The sequence below is a fragment of the Vulpes lagopus genome, chromosome 4, assembly GCF_018345385.1.
Source record: "Vulpes lagopus strain Blue_001 chromosome 4, ASM1834538v1, whole genome shotgun sequence".
Lineage (NCBI taxonomy): Eukaryota > Metazoa > Chordata > Mammalia > Carnivora > Canidae > Vulpes > Vulpes lagopus.
Window position 1 is genome coordinate 20084665 of NC_054827.1, and position 27818 is coordinate 20112482.

At 35.7% G+C, this 27818-nt stretch overlaps 1 protein-coding gene and 1 pseudogene across 6 annotated transcripts in view; one reads left to right on the forward strand and one right to left on the reverse strand.

Annotated features, from left to right (window-relative positions):
• Positions 1-25835, forward strand: part of MSR1 (macrophage scavenger receptor 1) — an 80079-nt gene extending 54244 nt beyond the window's left edge. For all 6 annotated transcript variants that reach the window (XM_041753659.1, XM_041753653.1, XM_041753657.1 and 3 more), the window contains 2 exons: positions 13536-13724; positions 23898-25835. In XM_041753659.1, coding sequence (XP_041609593.1) covers positions 13536-13724; positions 23898-24031 — 323 coding nt within the window. In that variant the 3' untranslated portion in view covers positions 24032-25835. The remainder of the gene's footprint in view (positions 1-13535; positions 13725-23897) is intronic.
• LOC121490066 lies at positions 3156-4682 on the reverse strand (annotated as a pseudogene).
• Positions 25836-27818: the final 1983 nt, after the last annotated feature.

Here is a 27818-nt window from a genome sequence, read left to right on the forward strand (position 1 = left end):
ACTCCCATTTCCTGCTTCCCCTGATTTCTCACATTCTGCTTGATCCACTCCTTGCAGAGTGAAACACCTGAATCCCAGCAACCTTTCAGATGCTAATTGTAGGGAACTAGTTAAAGGAATCCGAATGTGAATTCTTTAGCAAAATGAAAAACACCTTTCTTCCTAATGAAGTTTTGTGTAATTCTGATTTCTCATTTCCTAGAAATGCTGAAAGGTAGATTCCTTTACCTGAACACAAATATTTTTCTGTGCACAAGTGTTACCAAAACTCCACAAGTTTTAGCATAATTCATTTTTTCCCTACAAAATGATATCTATTTTATTCCAAAACGTCTTCCATACCAAACTGTCCTGTTATATTCTCCTGTTATAAACTGTTACCTGCTATATCACCTGCATCTAGAAACACTGCTTCTATACCAAAATAACATGTATTAATCACAGATGGTAGCCAAGTGAATAATTATTAGTACTATATTGAGACGTCTAGTGGGTCCTTAATAAATACCTTTGTAGTCTTTTACATAAGAATTAGAATCTCTAAGCCTTTAAAGTAGGCATTTCAGGGACAAATTAATTATTTTTGTTAAAGGTTTTTTACTGTGTTCAGCTCATGACATAACAGGGATGGGTATTTGGTTCTCATTTATCAATTAAAGAGAAAGCTGTATTTTCACATTTATACCCATTGAGGTACTCTTTCTCATTTCATTTGGAACTAATCTAAAACACAAAATGGGGCGGGGTGGGGGGTGCAGGATGCGAGAGAAGTGTATTTGTCTGCTAGGGTTGCCAGAATAAAGTACCACAGACTGGGTAACATAACACAGAACTATTCCCTCATAGTTCTGAACACTGGAAATCCAAGATCAGGGTGCCCTCAGGACACTAGTCCTGTTGGATGAGGGCCCCACCCGTATAGTCTCAATGAACCTTAACCTGTCACCATAAAGGCCCTATTTCTAAATATAGTCTCACCGGGTGTTAGGACTTCCACAGATACATTTTGGGGAGATGTATTTCAGTAACAGGAAGGTATCAAGGACTGTTGGTGTCTGTGAGCAGTCTTGTCTAAATAGTTGCTGTGCAGGCCTGGAACTTTGAGAATGAGGAAGGTCTGCTTCAGGAGTCTCTGCCTCTCTTTTTCTGTCAACCAGTTCTTGAGGCCCAGTTGTATTATAAATAAATTTGAGACATTCTGTTGTTTTTGTAGTTATGAAAACAATTTCACCTTCATTTGTTTCTTTTCAATATTTTGTTTTCACATTTCAGGGATGTTCTTTTATATTATGGAATTCATAAAATAATAAAAACTGTCAGGTTAATACAGTTTAGGAGGACAGGAACCAATGGTGATTAAATTCATGAGAAACAGGATGACCTGGGAAGCTGCTTCTAATGTTTATCGTCAAATAATTGCCATCTATGTATTTGCAAGAATTTTTTAAGTAGGAAATAATGGTAATCTGCTTGAGAAACAGTCTATTGATTCACATAATTAAGAATTCTAAGAGATGGTTCTGCTTCAGGCATGGTGGGATCCAGGAGTTCTAACTAAGTCATTTATTTTTTTTTTTTTTAAATTTTTTATTTATTTATGATAGGCACACAGTGAGAGAGAGAGAGGCAGAGACACAGGCAGAGGGAGAAGCAGGCTCCATGCACCGGGAGCCCGACGTGGGATTCGATCCCGGGTCTCCAGGATCGCGCCCTGGGCCAAAGGCAGGCGCCAAACCGCTGCGCCACCCAGGGATCCCTCTAACTAAGTCATTTAGACTCAGTATCTCTCTCTCTTTCCCTCCCTCTCACTCTCTCTGTATATATATGTACATGTATATATATATAACATATATATAAATTCATAGTTGATTAGGCTCTTGCTGTGCTGCATAATCTTTGCATCTACCCATGTCGGAGAAAGAATGATACCTTCTTTCCTTTAGAAGAACTCTTGTTGTCTCTGCTTAGATACTGACTTCTTCCTTGACCAATCACTGTGGTGTTTACACTGCCCAACCAAGTAAGGTCAATACCAAGTGATGGGTTGGGCAGGATCACCCCCTTCAGAATCTCAGAGTATGGGTTAAAAGGCCCTGAAAAAGTGGAACAACCTAACTTTGTTATTACATTAATATTTAATAATTCTTGTTAAGTGCTTACGGTATTGGACAGCAATGTATTAGTTCACTTCCTCCATAATGTGAGCGGTTTAGAACTCTCTTAAGTAACCACAGTGTGTTCTTGTATTGTTCTCACAGTTATTCTCAGGCTATGGTGAGCATCAAAGTGGCCTCTAAGGCTTTTATCATATATGAATGGCTGGACTCAACATACAGAGATTCTTATTCAGGGCTTTGAGTTGTGGATTTGGGATGTGTGATTTACAGAAACTCTGGGTTGTGGATTTGGGATATGTGATTTCCAAATGCTCTCCTTGGAATTCTGAAACATGAGTAATTGAAAATTTCTTCTTTAATACATGATAGACACTTTTGTGCTACCATCACCCATTCCCAATCACTAGGCCAGAAATCTGATTTTTAAGAAATAATGACATTAATAACAATAATGCCTATAGTATAAAGAGTGTTCTGTGCCAGTTACTCTGCAGAGCACTGTGTTTGGACCTCCTTCACTTAATCCTTTCAAGGAACCTATCGCTCTGCTATTTTTCCCCTGAGGATTTAGAACATAAAATAACCTGTGCAGTATCACACAGCTTGTATATATGTGAAGGAATTTGAATCTTGGTTTATCTTATTTTTAAATTCTATCACATTATATTGCATCTTTCTCAAACTTCTTCAAAGTACATTCATGGACTAAAACAATTCTCACAAAAGTTCTAAGAGGTGATTGCAAAAGATGTCATAACAAATGAAATTAAAATGAAAACAGGCAAAATAATTTGTCCAAAGTCATAAAGGAAGTTTAGGGTTCTTTTTATAATGTAAAAATTCAGTTTATTCATCTGTTTATGACACAGTCCACAAGAGGCAATGAGTTTCACATCATAAATTTCACTTCCAGCTCCTTGGAGTGTTCATTTCTTTGGCTAAAAGGAGAGACTAGACATGAGAAGCAGACAATGCTTAGGCAACTAAAATAAGGATGGGGAGGGGGCTATGCTAACACCATCGGCACAGGGACGGGCATAAGGGGACTGTTAGTCACAAGCTATTTTCTAGAACTGTTAGCTGCAAACAAAGGGGCACCACTCCTAGATGCTCATACCATGGCAGGCTTCAGTCATCCTCACCACACAGGTACAGCAGCGCTTTCTGGTAGTCACCCTTGGTGTCTTGCTAGATGTAGTAGTACATCCAGCCATACTTTCTCTTAAATTCAGACCTAATTTTCAACATGTCCACTTCACTGCGAGAGACCATGATTCTAGTCAGGACTTATCACAAGTCCCCTTGCCCTTCATGGAGTCATACAGTCAGTTGGCAAAATACAGGGGCTTGTTCTGAATGCATTGGACCAGGTTCAGGAAAGCATTTTCCAGGTCTCCTTTGACTTCCTTCTTGATGCTCTCCAGCATGTCATAAGAGCTGTAGCTCGTGTACCTTTCAAATACTTTCTGGAGATGACATACATTCCTCTCAGTCATGATGCCAATCCACTTGGGCACATCAGTTCCTTTCCTCTTCACTCCAGCATCATAGAGATCCCAGGCATCTTGGCCAATCAATTCATAATCAATGACAGAGCAATCCTCTGCTCTTCTACCCTTTGCAAGGGCAACCATCAGCTTGCGGAAGTCACCAGATGTGTCAGAAATGATGTCCTTCTCCAGATTGGTCTTATACATTTCCTTGTAGACTCTGTTAATTTCCTAAAGTTCCTGGTTGGTCCTTGAGCAGATGATCTCAATGAGGGACTCCTCATCAGTTCCCAGCCCCTTCATGGAGCCTTTCAGTTCAGAAGTGTCATACTGAGCACGTGTTTTCAGTAGGCCCCAAATCATGGTCTCCAGGTGGCCAAACAAGGCTGACTTCAATGCCGATGCAAGTTCCTTTTTGGTCCTTCTCTGATAGGCGAAGGCAATGTCCTGTCTCTGTTCATTGCTGCGGTTGGTCAAAATGTTGACAATGGTGACCTTATCCACACCTTTGGTCTTGATGGCTGCTTCAATGTTCCGAGCATCAGGCTCAGCATCAAAATTGGTGTATGCTTTGACCAACCTGTATGCACTTGGGGGCATGAAGTGATCACCCTCCAAGCTGAGCTTGCAGAGAATTTCGTGAACAGTAGACATTTTGAAGGAAGCTGGGCTGGATGCTGAAAGCTGTGAGCGTCCCCAGTTGTAGAGCCCATAAAGAAAGTTTGTAGCATGACTGAGACTAGGCCCTGGTCTCCTGACTTATCTAGAGAAGCATCCTGCTTCATCATATGGATCCTGCCCCTTCTCTGGTGAATAAGCACTGGAACACTCTCTTTTAAAATAAAGCATTCAGTTCCTCGACCTGAGAACCCACACTTTACAGGTTTTTTTCCTGCTTTTATTTCTGTTATCATCTGAACAATTTGCTATTTTTTTTCTTCCTAAAAGTACCTTCTCTGATTACATTAAAACAGCCAACATTTAAGCTAAGCAAGTGGAAGCAGTGTTTCCTGGAGAAGAGAGAAACAGCTTGTTTGTTGAATTTTTGAGGCATCAAGTGATCTGTCCTGAAATACCTGTGGACACAGCTGTTGGACAGAAATCATGGCCTCTTCTGTCAAATGCAGAGGAAATGAAGACTTTATAAACTAAAATCCCTTACGGTTCTGGCAGCTCAGTCCTGATAACACCCTAGAGCTCTGAACAGTCTCAAGCATAAACAAAATATTGCACACAATGACAAGGAGAATGTATATTGTCTTTTAATATACCTCCCAATCCAATTCAAGGGACAAACACTCAATTATTTTAGAAAATAATTTTCTCTTCATGAAAAGTCAAAGAATCTGTACTGAGTTGTCAGCCCTGCCAATAACTGGACAGATTAAGCTTTCTTGGGCCAAATTTAAGACATTTTTTTCGACGAAGTCCACAACTTAAAATCCCTATAGTCTATGATTTCAGTTTCCTAGAATAACTTTCAGAATGAAACATAATTATTAATTCTAGCACTACCTTTTAGATAGTTCTTTCGAGCTTAAAATACATTTTATTCACATATTGGCATTTGAAACCACAGTCATAGGAGGTAAGTGTTTATTTTATAAATAGGCAAGTGAAGGTTCTAATGGGCTAAATCACTATCAATGTCTCAACAGATTATAAAGAGCAACATAAGAACCTTTACAAGGTCTGGCTGAGGCCTGCATTTTCAGAAATCAGCAAGAATGATAATGTCATTTATGCTAGTTTGTGATGTGAGTTTTCTAAATTAGCTCTGTTCAGTATCTCAATGGATTGCTTATTTTTATGCTATATGGTTTTAAGTGAAGAGCAAAATTGTAAATAGCCTAAAAATAGGTAAGTAAAATTCCCCTTTATAAATGTTTTATAGTTCTCTTAAGTAACTCTAAAAACTAAAGACTCATTTAGAAATGAAACATTAAATAATAAAATTATTCTGAAATGATAATAAATATCCTAAAATATGAGTACAGTTCCTTGAAGAAAACAATATGGTCTTTGAAAAGCAGACACGTTTGTTTAATTGGCAATTTGGAAATCCAGTAGTAGGAGCAATATTATCACTCAGGATACTCTGAGGACAACTTATACTCCCAACCATGCTGGCTTTTCCTGTCTTACCAACCTTTCCATTTTGCTTATTTTTCCCCCACATAAACTTATTATTAGCAATCACACCTTTGTGGAGATCTACACAACTTGGGAGGTATTCTTCTTAAACGCGAAGTTCTTTCATTTTAAGAATTTACCATTCATCTAGCACGATGAAGTTTTATCTGATGATTCAGCTAAAAAACAACAAAATACAGGAACTAATAGCATTCTGCTACTTTTTAATTCAGACATTGAAGTAATTTACTCATACTCATAATTAGGTTAGATTTACTCAGTGCCATCTGAGTTTAGTACCATGTATTTTGAAGCAACAGATTCTCAATCTTTATTTTATTCAGCAATTAAACTATGGGTGTTCAGTATGATCAGGGTTGAGTTTGCTAATTTCCAATGTAGCCAAGATATCTACTACTCAGCTATCCTGCGGTCCTCAGATCTTGGGGTTTAGTTTGTCCTTTAATAATGAAATAAAATTGAGCACCAATCTCATGTTCTAAAGCAATTTGAGTGTCTCCTATCTAAAGTAGTTTGATGAAAATACAGAAAATTTATATCCCTCCATGTATCTTCTCTGCCAATTCTGTGATACTGGGTTTAAGAATGTTATAAAAATTCATACCCATGTGAAACCTCAGAATGTGACCTTAGTTGGAAATAAGATCTTTGCAGGTGTAATTAAGCTAAGGTGAGGTCATATCGGATTCAGGTGGACCTAAATCAAATGACTGGCATCTTTGTAAGAAGAGGACACACAGACATAGGAAGAAGACTGAGGCAGAGACTGGAGTGATGCAGTTATAAGCCAAGAATCCTTAGGAATTGCCAGAAGCCACAAGCAGCTAGGAAAATGCAAGGAAGGATTTCTCCCTAGAGCCTTCAAAATGAACATGGCCTTCTAGCCTGCAGAACTGTGAGGGAGGTTGGTTTTTTGTTTTGTTTTGTCGTTTTTAAAGATATTTATTTATTTATTTATTTATTTATTTATTTATTTATTTATTTATTTATTTGAAAGAGAGAGTGAGTACGCACAAGTGGGGGGAGCGGCAGAGGGAAAGGAAGAAGCAGAATCCCTGCTAAGCAGGGAACCTGATGTGGGGCTCTATTCCAGGATCGCAGGATCATGACCTGAGCTGAAGCCACCCAGGTGCCTCTAAATTTGTTGTTTTAAGCCAGACAATTGTATTTGTTATAGTTGCCTTAGGTGCCTAATAACCTAGATGTCTTTGGTTGCTGCTTTCTTTTCATACCACTCATTCTACATTGAACACCACATCCCTCCCTTCATTTGAGGAAATACCCTAGCTCCACCTGGAGATCTAAGAGGATTTTACTGAAGGTTTAATTTTGATAGGAAAATGTATGCAGAATAGTCTACATTGTAAAATTGAACCTCAGACTTCACTGTATTGAAATTCCCAACCAGTTCAGATGTCACATTTTTTTTCACTGGATATTCTCAATCTCTCCCCTGCCATCAGACTACCCCGTGTACCCACTTTCCACCAAGACCCTCTCTATCTACTTTGTCCTCTGCTTTGTCACAGGATTTCCAAAACATTTGTCTCCTTTGACTTCAGAGTAAGATTCAAAATCTGTTATAATCATTTTCTAGAGAAATTTAACTCTTTCTCCAAACATCTGATACCTAGGTTGTACCTTTCATATCTATAGCTCATTAAGCTAATTATCTTAAAGAAAACATCAGTTCCCTTTCTAAAGGAATTTGGCCACATCATAAGGACTTCCCGGTCAAACTGCAATCATATTTTTTTGAATTTATTATAGTTGGAACTCAAATATAATAAATAGCACTGTAATAAATTTAACCCTAAAGCCTAATTCCAAGAAGTGATAGGAAAAAAGAAAATAGGACATTGAAGTAAACGATATAATAGTTGAAATAACTAAACTCCTCAAGAGTCATTTTTCATCTCAGTTCTTGAGTTCTACTAAAGTGCAGTGACAGACATACAAAGAAGCCCTGGAGTTCATGTCCTTCCTGATTTCTCTTCTCAAATTAGAATTTTTTCTAATAAAGACTAGTTGACTTAGAATATCTTTTTTTCTAAACTTTCTAAGGAAAGACTTGCATCAAAGCACTTCTATAATTTATTTAGGGCTCACGTGCAGCTCCATCAGCGTGGCTATAAATGTGTTGTCTTCTTTAAGTAAAGTATATTTCAAATATAAAGGGAAAAAGGACGAACATTTATAACAAATAGCTGATAAATAGTCATGTACATACTCGCTGGATTTTAGAGATGCTGACATTTTACCATACTGACTATGAGTATTTTTTTTTTTGAGTATTTGTTTTTTTAAGAAACAGAATGTTAATACAGTCAAAGCCCTATTTATGCCTGCCTCCCTTGTTCTTCCAGGTTAGACCTCTATCTTGGAGTTTATATGCTTCTTTCCATTCCTATTTGTGTACATTTACTACATATGTATGTATGTATGTATGCAGAAACAGCAGACAATAGTTTGTGTGTTATTTTACATGAATGGCATTATACAATATCTCTCATTCTGAGCTTGTTCTTTCCTCTCAATTTTATGAATTTCAGCTTTGAGTCATGGACTGTTTACAACAGTAAGGACATTAGTGATTTTCCAGCTACCACCTCTATTACTAATCTTAGTTTTTAAAATAATGTAATTAGAGAAAATAAGAAAAAGATTATAGATTCAATTTCTTGCCCCATATACAAAATTACTGTCAATATGCATGGGTACTTCCTTCCCGTCTTCCTGTATACCAAATATTTTTGCATAATTGAAATAAGTTTTAATCTTATTTAGATACTTAATATTATCATCTTTGTTTTTCCATTTCTACATGATCTTTTGACATGTATGCTTCATGCCTTTAAAACAATTCATTTAATGCATATGATATAATTACCCTTCTATCCTGAGATATTAAATATATTTGTTTTATGTCCTCCTTTAAAAAATAAGCCTATGATAAACAAAGCAAAAATGACCTCCAAACTTGTGAACTTTTATTATGTTGGAATTATTATTTCAGATTAAGTTAGAAAACCTTTTGTAAATTATCTCCTCTATTACATATTTTTCTCTTGGCCTCTTATGGTCATAGAAATATGAACACGCTATTAATATAAATATTTTATGTATTTTTATTTTATACACAGACTTTTCAAAATACATAGGAATTATCAGTACTATACTCTTCTCTTCAGAACTGGGAAATAAGGCACTTAAGATTGCTTGTGGAAAGTGAAAGTACAATGAATCAGAGCAGAGATATGTCAAATCACCTAACCCGATTGAACATATTAACATACATAAGGAAAAATGTGTTAACCAAACAGTGTTGGCCAGTCCCAGAGGCAAAATCTCACTGCTGTGTCTCATTGTAAATTAATAAATTAATTAAGCCAATAATTCACTGATTGTGATTTGACTTCCTATGCAGATTGCCCACAGGGAGAAAATGGCCTTGTCAAGCAGATACAAATATGTCAGTTTTTGAGGCAATTACATTTCTCAGTGTAAATTGAATTGACATTTAGTCCCAAGATCATATTTAACATTAGTCTGCCAATAAGAAATACATCCTTTGAACCTACAAAATCATTTTAGAATGCATAAGGCTTCTGATCATCCCTCCCACCTTGAGGGGCTCTCAGTAGTCACATCATTTTCTTTTTTTTTTTTTTCCACCATAATGGGATTCATGTTTATCTCTGCTTAACCAATCTTTCCGTTATGATTTCCCTGACTGCTTCTATACATAGAAACAGTATTCCCTATAGAGACTTGTGAAATACTGAATTCTGTGTCTCTTGCTGTTCGATATTTTAAGCATTTACTAGCTTAATCCACTCAGGCAATACAGTGTAAGTATTAGGAAGAGCTCACATTCATTCATTCATTCATTCATTCCGTAACTCTCCATCCAGTGACTCCTAAGTAAAAACCTGTGTTCTGTCAGATGCTAAAATGTTAACTATAAGGATCTTAGTTTGGTGGAGAAAACAAACTAGTGTACAGTGTTTTGGGGGTTAGGAGTGCTATGGAAGTTTAAAGAGGGAAACCTATCCCAATTCAAGGTAGAAAACTGGAAGGAGTGGGGCAGGTGTAGGGGATTAAAGGTGCATTCCAGACAGGGATCAAAGCCCCAGAAATACAGGAGAACAAGGGCTATTTGGGAAATGTGAGCAGTAATAGAACTGAAAAAGAGCAAGAAGTGCAGGGATGGAGTGGTTCTCAGGCTGGAGAGAGGAAAGCAGAGATGAGTCCTGACATTTGTCCCAGGATCCCTAGCTGGAGTATCTCTACTGAAACCCGTTATCATTCTAGTCTACGTATTGTGTTTTCAACTGTGCCAAGGGTTGCCCAGCCATTTCTGCATAGGGCAAGAGAGTAGATATTTTCAGTTTGCACGATGCAAGATCTCGGTCACAACTACTCTCCTGTTGCAGCCTAGAACCCTAGACAATATGTAAACTAATGGGCATGGCTGCATTCCAATAAAACTTTATTTACAAAACAGCATGCTATAATTGATCCATGGGCCATAGTTTACTCATGACCGGGTCTGGAAAGGTCCCTTCAAAATAGTAAAAAATCATATTTGGAAATAAAGGTCATATAAACTCACATCTGAAATCATAGGGTAGGTTTTGTCTATCTGCAGAAGCTTATTCTCGTTGGTTGAGAACTCCTTTTTGAGAAGGATAAGCATCAAAGAGGGAATTAGTAAAACAAAAAAAATTTCTAATGAATTAGGTAATTAATATCACAGATAATAGATTCCTCCCAATGCTTTCATCGCAAAATGTAAACCTCAAAATGTTTCAAACTTGTAAAAATAGAAACTTATATTTGTATACCATTTGAAAGAATGCACTATTTCAGGGTACCTGGCTGTCTTGGTTGGAAAAGTATGGAGCTCTTGATTTCAGGGTGGTGAGTTCGAGTCGCATATTGGGTTGTAGAAATTACTTAGATAAATAAACTTTTAAAATAAATAAATAAATAATAAAGGATGTGCTATTTCTTCTAACTTTCATAATGACCTCAAAATCCTAAAGGCGGGATACATGTTTTATTCAAATAATTCCTGGAACCCAGGAATATGCCTGGCACAAATTTTTGTGCAATAACTAAGAACATGTAACTTACAGCAAATAATCATTTTCTCTTTTTAACAGTTGAAAAATTTGTTTTAGAGTGGTTACATGGTTTACTAAGGTCACAGAAACAGTGTGAGAGGCAGAACTAAAATCCAGATTATCTGATTCTTGGGTTTTTGTTTCAGTTATACTCTGCAGTCACAGATCTAGAAAAGAACACACATCTAAACACATAGTATAATTAGATTGCATAAATACACCAAAATTATTAAAATATCTTTTATGGGGGTACCTGGGTGGCTCAGTGGTTGAGCATCTGCCTTTGGCTCAGGTTGTTATTCTCAGTCCTGGGATTGAGTTCCACATCGGGCTCCCCATGGGGAGCCTGCTTCTCCCTCTGCCTATGTCTCTGCCTCTCTCTGTGGGTCGCTCATGAATAAATAAAATCTTAATAAAATAAAATATATTTTATGGTCTAGACTTATTGTCTTTGCTCAAAACTCATCTTCAACAAGGAAATGGCTCCCCACTCTTACTCCAGAAATGTGTTAACACTGTCTACAAGCCATGAAGCTGGCCACAATGCAAAACCAAATCTGCCACCACCTTGGTCTTGGACTTCCAGGCTCTAGAACTGTGAGAAATAAATGTCTTCTGTTTAAGTCACTCAGTCTGTGGTATTTTGTTACAGAACCTGGACAGAGTAAGACAGATACTAAAGTTTGAGATACTATTGCCCCAGGATGCACAAGGCTTCTTAATGACATTCTGGGAGGGTTAAGAGTTAAAGAATATGCAGTGAGAACACTTTTATATGCTTCTTTGGGCGTTAAGACCATCAAGCTCATATAATCAAATGTTTGAATATGGTGTATGCTTTGTCACAGTGTCATGATAAATATATTATGCTTGGGTATATTTGACTTCTGTAAAAACAAACATTTGGGGGTGGCACTAGTTAATACTACACGACTCTAATATTTTAAAATTCAAACAATCCATTCCTGGATTATAACTTACCATTTTCTTAGCCAATTTTAGTGAATGATTGGGTCATGTGGGCATTTTACTTGTTAATTGAAAGTTTGAATACTGTAATAACAAATTTTCCCTTTAAGAATGTTTTAAACTCATGTTTACTAGTGAGAAATGGCTTATGCACTTGGGCGTGATCACATTAACTCAGTATTTAGGATTGAATTCTATTTTGGAAGAATCAAGGAAATAATAATAATTGTAATACCACATATTAACATGTTAGCTTTTTATGTTCCTGAGTGGTTCAATCAGTTAGTTTTGTCATAGGAAATGATTGATATTCTTTACTTGTTACTAGATTATGGTTTCTACAAAATTTATTGCAATTAGAAAAAAAAATGTTACTGAACAAACCCATTTCCTACTATTCCATTTTCACATTAGAGGGGTATTTTTGTTGATAGTTACATCTTGCGTTTTTATACTACAGTGTTTCTCAAACGTACATTTGAAAAGATATATTTAAATAGGACTACACTTCTTCATTGAGTTTTATGATTATTAGAGAATATTGTTATTTTTATTTAGCACTAGCTAAATTTTTAAATTTATTTTATTGTTTTTATATTTTTTTATTGAAGTTTGATTTGTCAACATATAGTATAACACCCAGTGCTCATCCCAAGTTCCCCCCAGTGTCCATCACCCAGTCATCCTATCCCCCTACCCACCTCCCCTTCCACTTCCCCTTGTATATATATTTTCTATCTCTGCCTTTCATTCTGTTCTTCAGCCAAATTATTTTTAAACACTTACTAGAATAATACATTCTTCAAGGAAATTTTGATTCTCCAAGTGACTTGTTTTTGTAATATTACACACTTTTATTTTTCTGCATCAACCTCATAATGTATATTATTTAAATAGGAGTCATTTCATATTTAAACCTACACATGATCAAAATTTTATAAAAGTTTATCATATATAGCAATTTGATTAAACACTGAAGAACAAAAATATTTTTGTAATTACAAACTTGGTATATTTCCTCACAAAGTCTATTGCTTTAGTGATTTCTCAAAATATCCAAAATAATATAATAATATAATATAATATAATAATAGTATATAATGTTATATAATATTTATATTTCTCAAAATATCCAAGATAATATAATATAATATATAATATAATATAATATAATATAATATAATATAATAATATGTCATTAGGGTTATCTTGACTCTCTTGGTAGAAGATAGGATGTTTGGTCATCTATTTTTGTGTTTACAATATTATAAAATATCTTCTACTCAACCTCCTATATCAAAAAGTCACTGGATTATGTGTTCCAGTTTGTGTGTTAGTGTGGCAAGCAAACAACGAATCAATTTGTTATAAATTTTTCGAAATACTACAAAAAGCCTACAGAACATTAACAAACTTGGCGCTGTTGAATTTCAGTCATTGAACACAACCTTTGAAGTGTCCTCATATCTGTAACTTATATAAATTGTATATGTAATCATAAATGTTGAAACAAGTTTTGACTAATGCAATATTTGCAATTAAACTCTTTACCAACAGGTGGTGCTAGAAAGTTTAATATTTATTTCAATAGTCGAACTTACCGGGGAAAATGTAATTTTTTAAGCATTATAAAACAATATTTATATATAACTAACTCTTGCTTGTTTTTGTTACAGCTCCATTTAAGACAGTACGACTGGTTGGTGGTAAAGCACCTCATGAGGGCAGAGTGGAGATTTTCCACAATGGCCAGTGGGGCACAGTTTGTGATGACCACTGGGAACTGCGAGGTGGACAGGTCATCTGTAGGAGTTTGGGATACCAAGGTGTTCAAACTGTGCACAAAGGAGCTTACTTTGGACAAGGTAATTAAAAAAAAAAGAAACATAGTCATTCTCTAATATATTAGAATAAAGTAGTGGCAGGAATATATTAAATAGGAAGAAAAATCCTACATAGGAGTTTTTCGAATGGCTTTTTCTAGAAAGTAGAAATGAAAAGAAAGAGAGATTAAAAATAAATGGCATATGCTGTCAGGTAATCTTTAATGTTAAGTTTTATTTAGACTTGGTTAGTGGGAGAACACAAAAGTGATTGGTAAAGTAGAACAGGAAAAATAGGGATAAGTGAACTACAGACAATCCTGGGAAGTTCATTTAATGTATCTGGGTCTTGTGGGCATCTGAGCACTTCCACGTACTCACTCATATTCTCTCTTCTGTGGAACTGGAGAGGAGGGCACCAGCTTGTGCATTTACCTCCCACTCATCTCCCACAGAAGAGAGAAGGATTCTTGGTGCATAGTAGAGAACCTGTATTCTCAAAGGTCAGGGAGGAGCCATGAAAGAAAAAGAAGCAATTAGGTAGGTTCTCCATAGCTACTATTATGATTTCTCCAAATCTTTTAAGAAACATGATGAGAAATAAGGGAAGGAAGAAAATTTGCGGAGGACAGAAGATTTGAATGTATACTCTGACATTTTTTACTGTCTCATTTTTTTCTAAATGGGTACCTTACAATAGGCTTTATATATAATTAAACATGCAAGTGCTTCAATTCTAAATGACAAAGAGTAGAAAAAAGTAAGCATATGAATTAGACTTTTAAAGTCAATATTTTTTACTTATTTATTCTACCGTCCAAATCTGATAAATAAATAATTGGTTTCTCTGAAGTTGATGTTAACAAAAGAAAAAAAAAATTGGTCCTCTTGATTTTATAAGTGTAGTTTTAGATAGATATGGGCAAGAAGAAATTGTGTGCAAAGTTATAGATATAAGATTATCTGGTGGGCAGCCCCGGTGGCTCAGTGATTTAGTGCTGCCTTCAGCCCAGGGAGGATCCTGGAGACCCAGGATCAAGTCCCACGTCGGGCTCCCTGCATGGAGCCTGCTTCTCCCTCTGCCTGAGTCTCTGCCTCTCTTTCTGTGTCTCTCATGAATAAATAAATAAAAATCTTTAAAAAAAAAAAAGATTATCTGGTAATACTGCTATTCTGTCTATAGTGATAAAATAGGTGAGTGTATCAAATCATTATATCAAATAACTAGAACAGTCTAAGATAGACTTCTTAAATTCATAAAAGATATTAAGGAATGTTATGCTATGACTTTATTGTGTAAAACATATGAATAGTAGTAATGAGAGTTCACAGTTAAATCTTTTATTCCTTTACCTAAATGGATTCACTCTTATCAGATTTAAGAAGTAAATTTAAGCAGAGATTCAGGTTCCAAAGTCTTCAGAAGTCAGAAAGATCACTTAATCTCATATGAAGAGAGTGGTGATGGTAAGAATTTCAGCCTCTGGCCCCAGATTTTTACATGTGCCTTATTGGTTTGAACAGAAGAAACAAAGAAAATAGAAAAGATCTGTAATTTGCCACAACCAAATAGATCTTTGGAATTTCCATATATTCCACCTCTACTACATTTTCAGAACTTTCTCCTCAGGTTGAGAAGTAGGGGACTAAAAGTCATTTTTGCACCTGTAAAAAATAAAACATTTTAAATTTCAATAAGCCAGATTTTTTTTTCCAGAGAAGGAAAAAACAAAATTTAAAAATTCCCAACTATTGATCACTAGAGAATCAAGTGAATCAGTCAATCATTTAGCAAGACCAAGCTGTCAATCTGTGTTTCCACAGTGTTGTATGGGGAGAGAATTTATATCTACGGGAAGTAAGACCCACAGCATGAAAGGCCATTTATTTCAAATACTTAATCATCTAAAACATTTCAAATACTGTTAGCATTTATGAAGTGGAGAACCATGATGCTAATAGATGGCATACAGTCTTCATCGATGGTGACTTACCTAGTAGATGACTAAAATTCTCCAGTTTTAGGAATAACAACATATGGATGATTTCAATCATTGGGATGTGCCTTTGTTGACAAAGTGAAATATAGTTTGCCATTTGTTCAGATAATTTAATCAACATGGGCTAGTTAAATAGCTCAATCCAAAAGGAGAAAATTATCCTAAAATACCATTCATCAAGATGACTAATTCTATAGCTTACATTATCCAAAGAGCTGACATTTAATTTTGTATCTTTATGAAAAAAGCCCCATAGTGCAGTTTATTAATTTCTTATATCTTGAAGTAAACCCTTCATCTATTACAAAGGGACTAAATTCAGAACAACAGCAGTAGCATATATATCTTAATGCAGGGGAAATTAATAAGATTTGGCAAAATATGATATGGAAGGAAAGCAAACAAGATGTTCCCCTGCTTCATTTCTTCACCAAATATGAAGCCTTGCCCTGGACTTCGAAGCTGTTTTCTTTTTGTTGTTGTTATTATTGTTTCAAATTTTTATTTTAATTCTAGTTAGTTAACATTTAATTGTAGTTAACAATGTAATACTGTTTTCAGGAATAGAATTTAGCGATTCATCACTTACATATAATACCCAGTGCTCATCCCAACAAGTGCCCTCCTTAATCCCCACTTCCCATTTAGCCCATTCTCCCACCCATCTCTCTCCATCAACCCTCATTTTCTTCTTTATATCTTAAGAATCTCTTATGGTTTGCTTCCGTCTCTTTCTTTTCCCTCTTCCCCTATGTTCATGTTTGATTTCTTAAATTCTACATATGAGTGAAATCAGATGGTATTTGTCTTTCTCTTTTTTTATTTTTCTTAGCGTAATTAGCATAATTAGCTCCATCCACATTATTGCAAATGGCAAGATTTCATTCTTTTTGAGGGCTGAGTAATACCACATCTTTTTATCCATTCATCAGTTGATGGACATTTGGGCTCTTCCCATAATTTGGCTATTGTTGATCATGCTGCTATAAATGCTGGGGTACATGAAGCTATTTTCCATTGAATTCCAAACATAGGTGGTAACCACAAAGTTGGAGATGATTATCGTAAGCTTTCATTAACATTAAGGCCTCATCTACAAATAAAATAGTTTGTTCCTCATAGCCTTTATTCATTCCTGTTTGTATCTTTAGGGATTTCAGATCTCAAGGACTGTTAACAAAAGATGGAAATAAGTATTCTGAACTACTGGGAAGAAAATGTTTTCCATCTAAATAAGTAATGAAACAATAGAGTTCTGTCTCATATGAAATGATTTATTTGTCTGTAAGAAGACAATTCTCTCAAGTTTTCTTTAGATAACTGACTACCTCTCTAAGATAAGGGGACATTTTTAGTGACACTGTGTATTCATGGTAGTTGGTAGTTCTGTACATTATACTAGAGTTTTATTATAATGAAACAACCAGGTGTGTCTGAATTTGTTTTTTCCTTTCACATCTTTAAGTGCCTACTGGAGTGTATTGGAAAAACTAAAAATGTTTAACTAAGATATGAAATGAAACCTTAATTCTGCTATTTATGTCTCAGAGATTCCATTTCTCCTCCCAAAATGAGAACAATAACACCAACTCATAAGATTTACTCTGAATCTTAAACAAGTTGGCATATAGAAAGCACCCAACACAAAGCCTGATTCCTAGCATTGCTCGATAACAGTGACAGAGATCACTGCTAGCAACTGCTCCAACTGTATAATTCCAAGGGTGTTTGCCATCCTCTTGAAAAGTGAAACAGATTAGTATCAGATTGTCTATAACATCAGTGATGTTCCAAGGGTCACAAATTTGAATGTGATTTTCCACTCTATAGAAGTGTGACAGAAGGAAGGTCCCATATGGGGAATCCAACAGTGTCCTTGCTCTACGCAAGACAAACTTGCTCTTGTGTTAACTGTCTGTGTAGAGTTCCACACCAAACAATTGAAGAATGATTATGAGAATTTTAAAGTAATAAAGCAAGATGAGCTGGGAAACATAATAGAACTGAGGTTATTTGTTCTGAAGAAAAAGAACCTGAGAAGTAAATTTCATGATCTGCTTCATTGTATGTTGTAGTTTCAGAAACAGGCTTCTATTGTAAACTGATTTGGGATTAAACATGGCAAACAACCTTTTTATGTGAAGCTATTTCAACTCCTCCTTGCTTTTTCACTCCTCCACCTTAATTTATAGTTTCACTCAGGAGGAAAAGAAAAGATAATTCTGAGTGCAGGATGGAGACCCAGAAAGGAAACTTAGAAATATGAGTGGAGAGGTAGAGGAAAGAGTGAGATGCATTGGGTTTTAATTATTTGTCATTCTTTTGGGAAAGTAAGAAGAATCAGATCAACACTATATTATCCATTATTACTGAAACTGAAACAAGAAGAAAAAAGGTTAAATGCATACCCTTTGTGTTATTCCCCCTTAAAGAAAAAACACAATTTTCTGGACAGAATTTTCTCCCTCTCTTTTTTTTCCCCCTCTGGTTTTAAAATAGCAAACCTGACTTTCCAGAGATAATCCTTGTTAGCTTTAAGAACAATTACTTTTGCAGCTGCAAGCAAAATGATTTATAGGAATAAAACTTAGAGCACACTCCTTTAAATAGGTTCTTTCATTTGGATGCACCTTTTGCATGCAGTGGAATGTTCTTTTTCCTGAGTAGACAAAAAAGGTTAAAATTAAGGAAGCAGTGAGAGGTTTCTGGCGGTTATCACTGCATGGGGCAGGGCAAGGGGAGTGAGTCACTTCTCTCCCTATGCAGACTTTCCAATCTCTCCTCCCAGTGGCCTCCCGGTAGCAAACTTGGATGAGCATTATCAGACTATTGTGGTCTTCCAGGAATTTGCACCCATGCATCTGAGCCTATGTGCTGATGCAGGAAGTTGGACCTGGACCTGGAGCAGCTAGGTGCATCTTCGAAGTTTATAGGAGTTTGTGCTGCAGCTCCAAACTTGAAAGCAGAACCAAAAGAAAATTCTGAGCTTAAATATCATCTCTTATTTAGTATCCTTTTCACATTTCATAATCAATTTTCTAAGTAGAATTTTTAAAAATACAAGAATCAGCTGAAGATCAACAATATAACTGTACTCTGAACTTCCCCTCTAGTGAACAGGAGTGAAAACAATCCCAAATGTAAACTATATCCATAGGTCAGAACTCAGATTCTTACAGACTGCTCCCTGTACCCTGGAAGTTTTAAAATGTAGATGTTTAGATGTCACTTATGGTAACAAAGACAATACTCAGTATGGAATAATATTGTTAATCAACTGTATACTATATGATCTCATTTAGTGTTGACAGTGCCTGTGAGAATAGATATCATAGCCCCAATTTGCATAGAAAAAGTAAGTAAACTTGATAGAGCTGTCACAAAACCCCCCTTATTTATACAACTATTATGGTGATTGTAGGGGAAGGGTCAAACTTTATGCCTTAACCTATGTCTTTCCATGAGACAGAATGTCCTTCTAGGATCTTTAAGAATCTCATTTCTAAAGAGCCCGCTTCTTTAAAATCGTAGAATTACAGAACTTTAAATGAAATCTCATAGCTCCACTTCCTCATTCTGCCTATATGCTAAAACAGGGAAAATAAATGTCTTCTGCAAAACTGCTCAACTAGACTTTAGAACTACAGTTTAAGTTGACCCATTCTCTATTCTGATTCCCACTCTATTTCCACCTGATTTAAAAAAAAAAAAATCACAAAAATCAAACCAAAACAAAGTTTTCTTTCTCTAAGAGGAAGCTGTTGACAAAGTACTTCCCAACTAGAAATCTTAAAAGTAACAGATTCAAATCACCCAGCCATGACTAGATTTAATTAAAATTCATTCAGACTTTTAACCAAGAGTGCTTTTTGCTTCTTCACGCTTCTTCTATTCAGCACCTAATCTCATATCTCATCACTGTACTTTTCTAGCTAACATACGAAATATGATCACCTTTTTTTTTTTCAGAAAAGTGGTGAGTTACTGAAGATCAGATTTAAAAATCTCAAATCCTTGAAATAAATATGAATATATGTTATTTTTTAAAAAGAGATTAAGGGGAAATGGTATTGGTCAAGCATATTCTCAGGTTCATAAAATCCCAGGAGCCATGGACAACACATTACTAGCTTTTATGCTTTTAGAAACACAAAATCAGTCAATTTGCCCTCCCTCCAGCCCCCAGATTGTAAAGAGAATAAGAGATGTGTACATGCGTAGGTGGATAAATAAATGGATAGATGATAAAGAGATTGGGCTAGTAAATAAAAAACATATCTAAACTGTACACCTCAATTTTGCATGTTTTCCCACAAGCCTGAAAGATAGTTCAGAGGCAAATAACAATGAAAGTAGCAACACCAAGAATCCTTGAATAATAGTTATTATGTAAAGAAATAAAAACAAATTTGCTTTTAATCTTTGAGGTTTACATGAAGGTAAAATTTTATGAATTCTATGCTACCTTTGAATTAATTTTTAATACAGAAAACAATTTGGAATGAGATGGGAAATGCATATTAAATAAATTTTTCCCTCAGGTTCAATAGCCCTGAATGTATTCATGCAAAAATAAAAACAAATCTTGGAAAAACATTTTTATGCCTCTATTTGGGCTTCTGTGCAGTCAGTGAATAGCACCAAGTTTTACATGTTGTCATGTTGTGTTACTTGGCTGTATTCTCTTTTATCTTGAGAAAAGCATACATTTTTCCTTAATCTCAGTGTATTTACCTGTGACATGGAATTAACTGCCATTATTTCATAGGGTTATTAGAAGATGTAAATTTTAAAGATCAGGTGTGAAGAAGCCTCTAGGATGTTTGCTGTGAATCTTTTCCACAGAGATAAAGGCCAGATTTAGTGAATTGCACAATGTGTTTATCATATCCATGTGTTCTTGGTGGAAAAAGTCCTGGAATAGGAGCTAGGGGTTCTAGATGCAAGCAGCAGTTCTGCTGCTAACTATACACATGTCATCGGTTGCCACATCTGCCCAAAACCAAAGTCTTTACCAGGAAGTCAGTTCAAGAACAAATGGATTTTGATTGTGTCCACTCAGGTAGGCACTCAAAACAGATTTGTTGAATGACTGAATGTAATAACGCAGGGGACTGCAGTGAATTATTGATTAAAGGCATGGGCTCTAGGCAGACATGGGGTAGGAATGCTGGCTTCATCCTGTATCAGCTACATGACCTTGGGCCGAGTTACCTTTTCTTTCTGATTTTTCCTTTCCTCAACAGTAAAATGGCGCTACAAAAGCACTTAACTTTTTAAGTTATTTGACGATTCAATGAGATAACAGATCAAAAGTACTTCCAGTGTTTTCAGCCACATCATAAATTCTTCAAAGAGTGGGCTTAAATGCTCATATTACTACAGCTTTGGTATTCTAACACTCATGAATCCCTTTACTGCTGTTTCTAAAACTTTGTGTTCACATATCAGCACATTAATTGACTACATAATATCTATCTTCTGCTGTCACTGTGGGGGTGCCCCTGCTGGTGCAACAGCCACCAGGAGGATTCTCACTCTTAATTCTATTTTCCTGGATTGTAAAACTTCTGCACTGCTGAGATCTAAATCTAGTGACTTGATCTACAAAATGAGGAGTGAAAGTATCACAGTATCCTGGTTTAGAGGCCAGAGAGCCATGCCTTTTTTGTGCTCCCATTATGACAGAGCCATGCTTTGACCAAGAGTTTTATTTATGTTTATTTATACAGTTTATACATGTCTATATACCTAATAAGCACAATTTATAAATGTGCTGTTTTGGCTCTCTTCTACATTAACATGGGAGGAGCTTCACTATTTGTGCAATTGTGATTATTTGCCTATGTTTTTGAGTCACCTTTGGGGGTTTCCAAAAAGTTTATGTAGACTTTATATATTTAAAAAGGAAACACACATGCACAAATATATGCACATGTACAGACACACAAAAACAAAAGAGACTGAACTATACCTAGTAAAAGCAACTTGGGAACAAAGAAAAAGTACTCCTGGTAAGGTTTCTGATTTTGAGATTATATTTCCCTAATCTCTTCTATTTTATCTGCCTTAAAACTTCAGGTCAAAACACGCTCAATACTGTTACAAACATTTAAAAAAATACTTGAAAAAAATAAAAATAAAAAAATGTAAAAATAAATAAATAAATAAATAAATAAATAAATAAATAAATAAATATTTGAGCTCTCCCGGTTGCTACTTTTATAAATGATCAGCACAGGAAAACCTTTCTTTTCTAAGAGAAACATTGTTTGGGCACAAATGATTTAATTACTGTTATATGAAATGAACAATATAAAGTTCCTAATTACCTTGGTAATGTAAACCTAAATATAATTTTGTTCCATATTGGGGATCTTTCTAGTAAAGGCACAAATTATTAAAGATTAAGTGAATGTGCAATTTATATTAAAGGTGGAAATGCAAATTTCCTATCTAAGAGTAAATCAAAACATGAGTCTTCTAAGAAAATCTCTCCATAGACATTCTATTAGCTGTTCTTCTGGTATGGAGTTTTTTTCTTTAATCCAACTTCCACCTTTCTGTCAGACACACATTTCTAAAATGTAGTTCTGATGATGTCATTTCTTTTGGTGACACAATATAAAATTCTGAATATTGTAAAGCCTGGCTTTGGCTTTCTATTCAGCCTTCGATGACTCCTTCTACCCTCATTACTGTACTTAGTGTTTTAGATGCCAGGATACCATTGACTATTGTCATACATCAAGCCTTTTCATGCTGCCCCCACTCTATGGAATAACTTTTTTTTTTTATACCTGGAAAACCCCTATCCATCTTTTAAGGTTAGGTCAAATGTTATCCACGTAGTGGTTGCAAAATTCCCAATATTTGTAATTTATTCATATATGCACATATTACTGTATAGTTATGCACATTATCAGCCATGTACATAAACTTTTATTTGGCTATTTGAAAAATCAGCAGGAGTAATGTTTTATATTCCATTATAGATGTCTCTGAAAAAAAAGTCTTCATCTAACACTATGTTTCATAGCTACACAAAGTCTGTTTCTGAGCTGAAGTTATTTCTAAATATGTTTTACATAGCTCTGTGACCGAAAGAGAACCTTTCAACATCATATCGATCCAAATTGAAGAAATGTATTATTGATTATGCTGACAGTATTAAGATATTTATTTACCAGCCACCAGTCCTGCTAAGGAGTTTCTTGAAGTTTAGCTGCTAAATCATCAGTTTCTTGATGGCATGAAATGTTCTTGAAAACTCATCAAGGAGGTTTGCATGATATATTTTTAACAAAACACAATGCAATCTTTCATTTAGAAGTTTTTCAAAGGTTCCATTTCTAAATGTCTTAAGTATAAAAGAAAGGGGAACTTTTATATGTGATACATGCAGAAAATCTTTAGAGAATACCAGATGAACATTTCCAAGCATTATTTTTAAAATAATCTTTTCTTGGCATGCATGGATGCCTTTCAAAAAGCACTTGTTTTCATACTCATTGAAAAATAATATCTTTATCTTGAAAGCGGCAGTTAAGTTTGTGTATTCAGTTGGTTAAGTATCTCCCAGATAACCTACTGTTAACAGCAGTTTTCCTTAGCAGTTTTCCCTTCTAACGTGTCTCAGGAAGAGTTCAAAAAAAAAGAGAATATTAGCTCTGCCTTTTTGTTGTTGTTGTTTGCCTGGGCTTGCAATTAGTAATCCATGGTCTTCTTTTGGGATAGTTTGTAAGTCATATGCTGATTGTGTTAGTCTTAGTTTAATTAAAAATACAGAATATATTTGGTAAATGCCAAAGCACTGGAAGCTAAGAAAAGAACTCCAGTGTATCATAACATTTCAGAGAATGCCTCATACAGATGCCCTTAGGACATCAGTATGATCAGTAAAGCTTATTTCCTTTCTTGTTTCTAAAAATAAAACCAATCTGTTAAAACCAATTCATCTTTTATCTAGGATTTCACTGAGCTATGTATGTACCTTTGTTATAGCTCTTATTATTTTGTATTTTAGTAGTTTACACATTGACAGTTGTCTAGGGCAGAAGATTAATTTTTGAATACTAACAGAAAGTATATAACTTGTATATAGATAATAACCAACATTTTTTGTTAAATTAGCATATAAATTGATGGGTTTGTCCCACTGAAATATAAACCCCAAAACCATACTTACTAATGCACTTACATCTGATTTTTGTAGGTACCGGTCCAATTTGGCTGAATGAAGTATTTTGTTTTGGGAGAGAATCATCTATCGAAGAGTGTAAAATCAGACAGTGGGGTGTGAGAGTCTGTTCACATGCGGAAGATGCTGGAGTCACTTGCACTTTATAATGTATCATATCTTCTTTCATCTTACAAAATCACTGTTGCAAAATGATTTTGTTATTTTGCTCCATTAAAATCAGTTCAGTGAATATTTAAGATATTTAGGAATCCTATTTAAAGAAAGGAATATTTTAAAATCCCTGGATGAACATATTGGACAACTTCATGTTTACTACATGTCTATATTTGAACCATATCAACTTCTTTAGGTTTTTAAATGGGATTTCTAATATAATGACATACATTGAATAGAATAAACTGAAGTTTAAGGCTTCTAGATTACAAATGCCAGTTAATTGAAACACCTTCCAATCACTGACTTCAATTGATCTCTTCACAGAATGACAATTTTTGTCATTTTTTCTTCTCTGTAATCTATTTAGTTGATTTTAATTTAATTACTTTCTTAATATGAGAAGATTGGGAAGAGCTTTTTTGTGCCAAGTTTGCAAAATCTCTAACCATGCACATTTTATGAGGAAACATTTTATCCAGCCATCAAGATCTCTGAATGTAGAATAACTTGGCTGTTAGGTAGCAATGTTCATGATATATTTTGGGCATGATGAAAAACTTAGCAGGAGATTTCACATGGTCAATAATAACAATGACTGAGAAAAACATGTTTTTATACATGGTCATGTATTAACAGTTTTTGTTTTTACTGAACCACAAGTTAGTTAAAAACAGGGCATATGAGAAAAGGCACAGACCCCCCATCCCCCATCACTCTATGTGTCTTGATAATTGGTAGATCAAAAATGTCATTCTCAACATGGAGCTTAGTTTGATGTGCATTTTAAATTAGGTTGAATAGTTATCATTCTAGGACACTGTGTTTAAAATGTAAATACACTTTAAAATGTAAATTACTCCACTTTAAATAACAGCAGGCAAATGACTTGAGCACAGAAGCTGGTTTCACCTACCTGTCTTCTTCGGAGTCTTTCATGAAATCCATCCACAATTACACCCAGAAAGAGACAGAGAGAGAGAGAGATCGATCTGCAGCCCTAAAGGGTCAATGACCCTAAGCTTACCAATAGTCAGCCCATCACCAGGGTAGGTATGTATATCTTAGAATGTGGAAGGCCACCTGGAACCCAGCGCCTGTACTCTGCTGTCTAGGTACATAAGCAGAAAGCCCAGTGATTGCTATTGAAGCCCAACCAAATCTAATCTTGCCCTGAGAAGAATATACATTTCAAGTTTCCTAAGCCCAATCTAGAAGGACATGTGATTAGAAAGTAGTACTAGAAAAAAGAAAGAAAGAACTAGAATGGAATGGCTCTACTCTTCCTTCTGTAATGGTGATAAGCAAAACCAAGGGCTTATGCATTTTTTTCAGCTCCTGAAGTCTAACTTCACAAATACCAGATAGAAGATTGCCTGCCTCTCACTTACCAAGGCAAAAATGTTCTTTTGGAACTGGAACTATTGGAAATGGCCTGCTGAAAATGCCCTTTATCATGTTACATTCTTCTACTTGTTAACCATGAGTGATTTTTCTCCAGTGTAATTTTGTGACTAAGAGAATGTGCCCACAATCTAAGCAGACTGTCTCTAAATCCTGGCTCTACACTTAGCTGGTTATTAATTCCTTGTGCTCAATGACGCTAAGCGTTTCCTTCAGATGGTAAACAAGATAGTATCAAAAAGAATCCTTTGCATATCAGCCTATATGAGATGTCTGAGGTCAGTGTCTTTGGGTTGTGCATGCTGTATTGATGTAGACAAAATGGATACTGGGTTTCCACCTATGTATAGACATTTGTGTCTTTAAAACCAATAAAGCCCTTTTTGTAATTGAGATGCTCTACTAAACTCAGTCTGGTCTAGAAAAGAGCTTAACTGTGCCACTATATTTGGGAGCTTTACTTTGGAATGGTGAATTGCATTAATTCCTTCAAGGAGCAGAAATTTGTGATTTGGGACAGGAAGGGAGGGAAGGAAGAAAAAAAGAAAGATCACCTGGCCAGAATCATTGCATTCTACTTGTCTAGCCATCTAGTATCGAAATAAATGCAGTGTATACACACACACTCACACACACACTCACACAAATTAAAGGAAGAAAAAAGGAAAGCAAATGGAGGTAGAAAATAAGAACATCAGTTGGTATTTGAGAACCACACACATTTCTTCATATTTGTCTGAATAATTTCAAGTAAAAACTTCCAAATTTTCCCAAAATCATGAGAATGTGGTAGTCTGTACTCAAAATGCTCATTTGAGTCATATACCTACTACAGATCATATGGTAATGCTTGATAAAGAGGAAAATGGAACATTTGCAGCCTCAGTAATATATGTGTGACCAGGATTGCCGTGATGCTTGTGCCTAAACCAATCACTGGCTAGAGATACAAACTTAGAGTCATCAGATCAGAATAATACGAATTAATCATGTTCCAGAGTTGGAAAAACCTCAAGGTTCATGAAAGCTCAAGGGCCCATGTTCACTGAATGAAATCAAGGTTCTGGCAGAGAGCAGGAACAAGTGAATGGCTATCAGGTAGACAGTTAACAGTGTTTCCACAGAAAGTACAATTAGGAGATGCTCATGTTGAGATATTGTTTAATACATTGAAATGGAATGTAGGAATTTTAGGAATATGTGTTGACACATATATTACTGAAGCTGCAAATGTTCCATTTCCCTCTTAATCAAGCATCACTATATGATACAGCTTATATAGCCTGACATTTTAAACTCTACTTTTTCTGTAGTGAATGTTAGGTAACAGATTTTTAAGTGGTTTTCTTTAATCGAATCAATCTTTTTGTCACATCACACAATGGAACACTATTCCTTTCTGATATCTATCGCCTCTTTCATTTTATAGAGTACTGTATGTTTCAAATTTTACTTCTATCATCTAAACAGGTTGTTTTTACATTTGTAAAATCGCTTAACAAAGGACTTGATTTAGGTGTAGGCTATTATTTAGAATATTAGTAACAAGAAAAATTAGGGAGTGAGACATCAGCAAAATGGTAGAATAGGCGCCTCATGTGCTCATTCCCCACGGAAACATTGAAAACCAAGTATGAACTGTCAGAACCAACCTTGTCAGGACTCTGGAAAACAGTCAGCATTTTACAGCAAACTAAGCAAATGCTGAGTCAAGAGAAAAGCCGGGAAGTTTTGTTGCATTTTCACTCACCCTGGTCTTAGCCACTCTTGGATTTGGTCTTGAGACAGCGACAGCCCAGGTTCCTAGTTTGGGGCCCCGGTCCCCAATTCCAGAGGAAACAGCAAACCTTCTTTGCAAATGCTGCTGTGTGGCCATTGTAACTCTTCTGAGGATTCCCTGAAGGACTGAAGCATTTATCCTGTTGTGTCTAACTCTGAACTCACACTGGAAAAGCCACATGTCTTGCTCAAAAACTCTCCAAACTGAATTAATAACCCTTACATGCTGGGGGCCCAAGGTTACAGATGAAACAGACAACTGGCTGCACAAGGTCTGACAGTGCAAGCTGGGCAGAGTTTCTTTGGATGTTTTTAAAACGCCATGTATACCGGGGGCTGTAGAAAACTGTGTGCATGCCCAGGGCCAGATATGTGAACATCTGCAAAGACCCAGACAGGTGGCTTCTGTTGTTACTGTTTTTGTTTGGCTATGGGTGGGGTTTTTTTTGGAGGGGTGGGGCTTGTTTTTGTTTTCTAGTTCCTAGAATTCAAAAACACTAGTGGGGAGATCCCTGGGTGGCGCAGCGGTTTAGCGCCTGCCTTTGGCCCAGGGCATGATCCTGGAGACCCTGGATTGAGTCCCACGTCGGGCTCCCG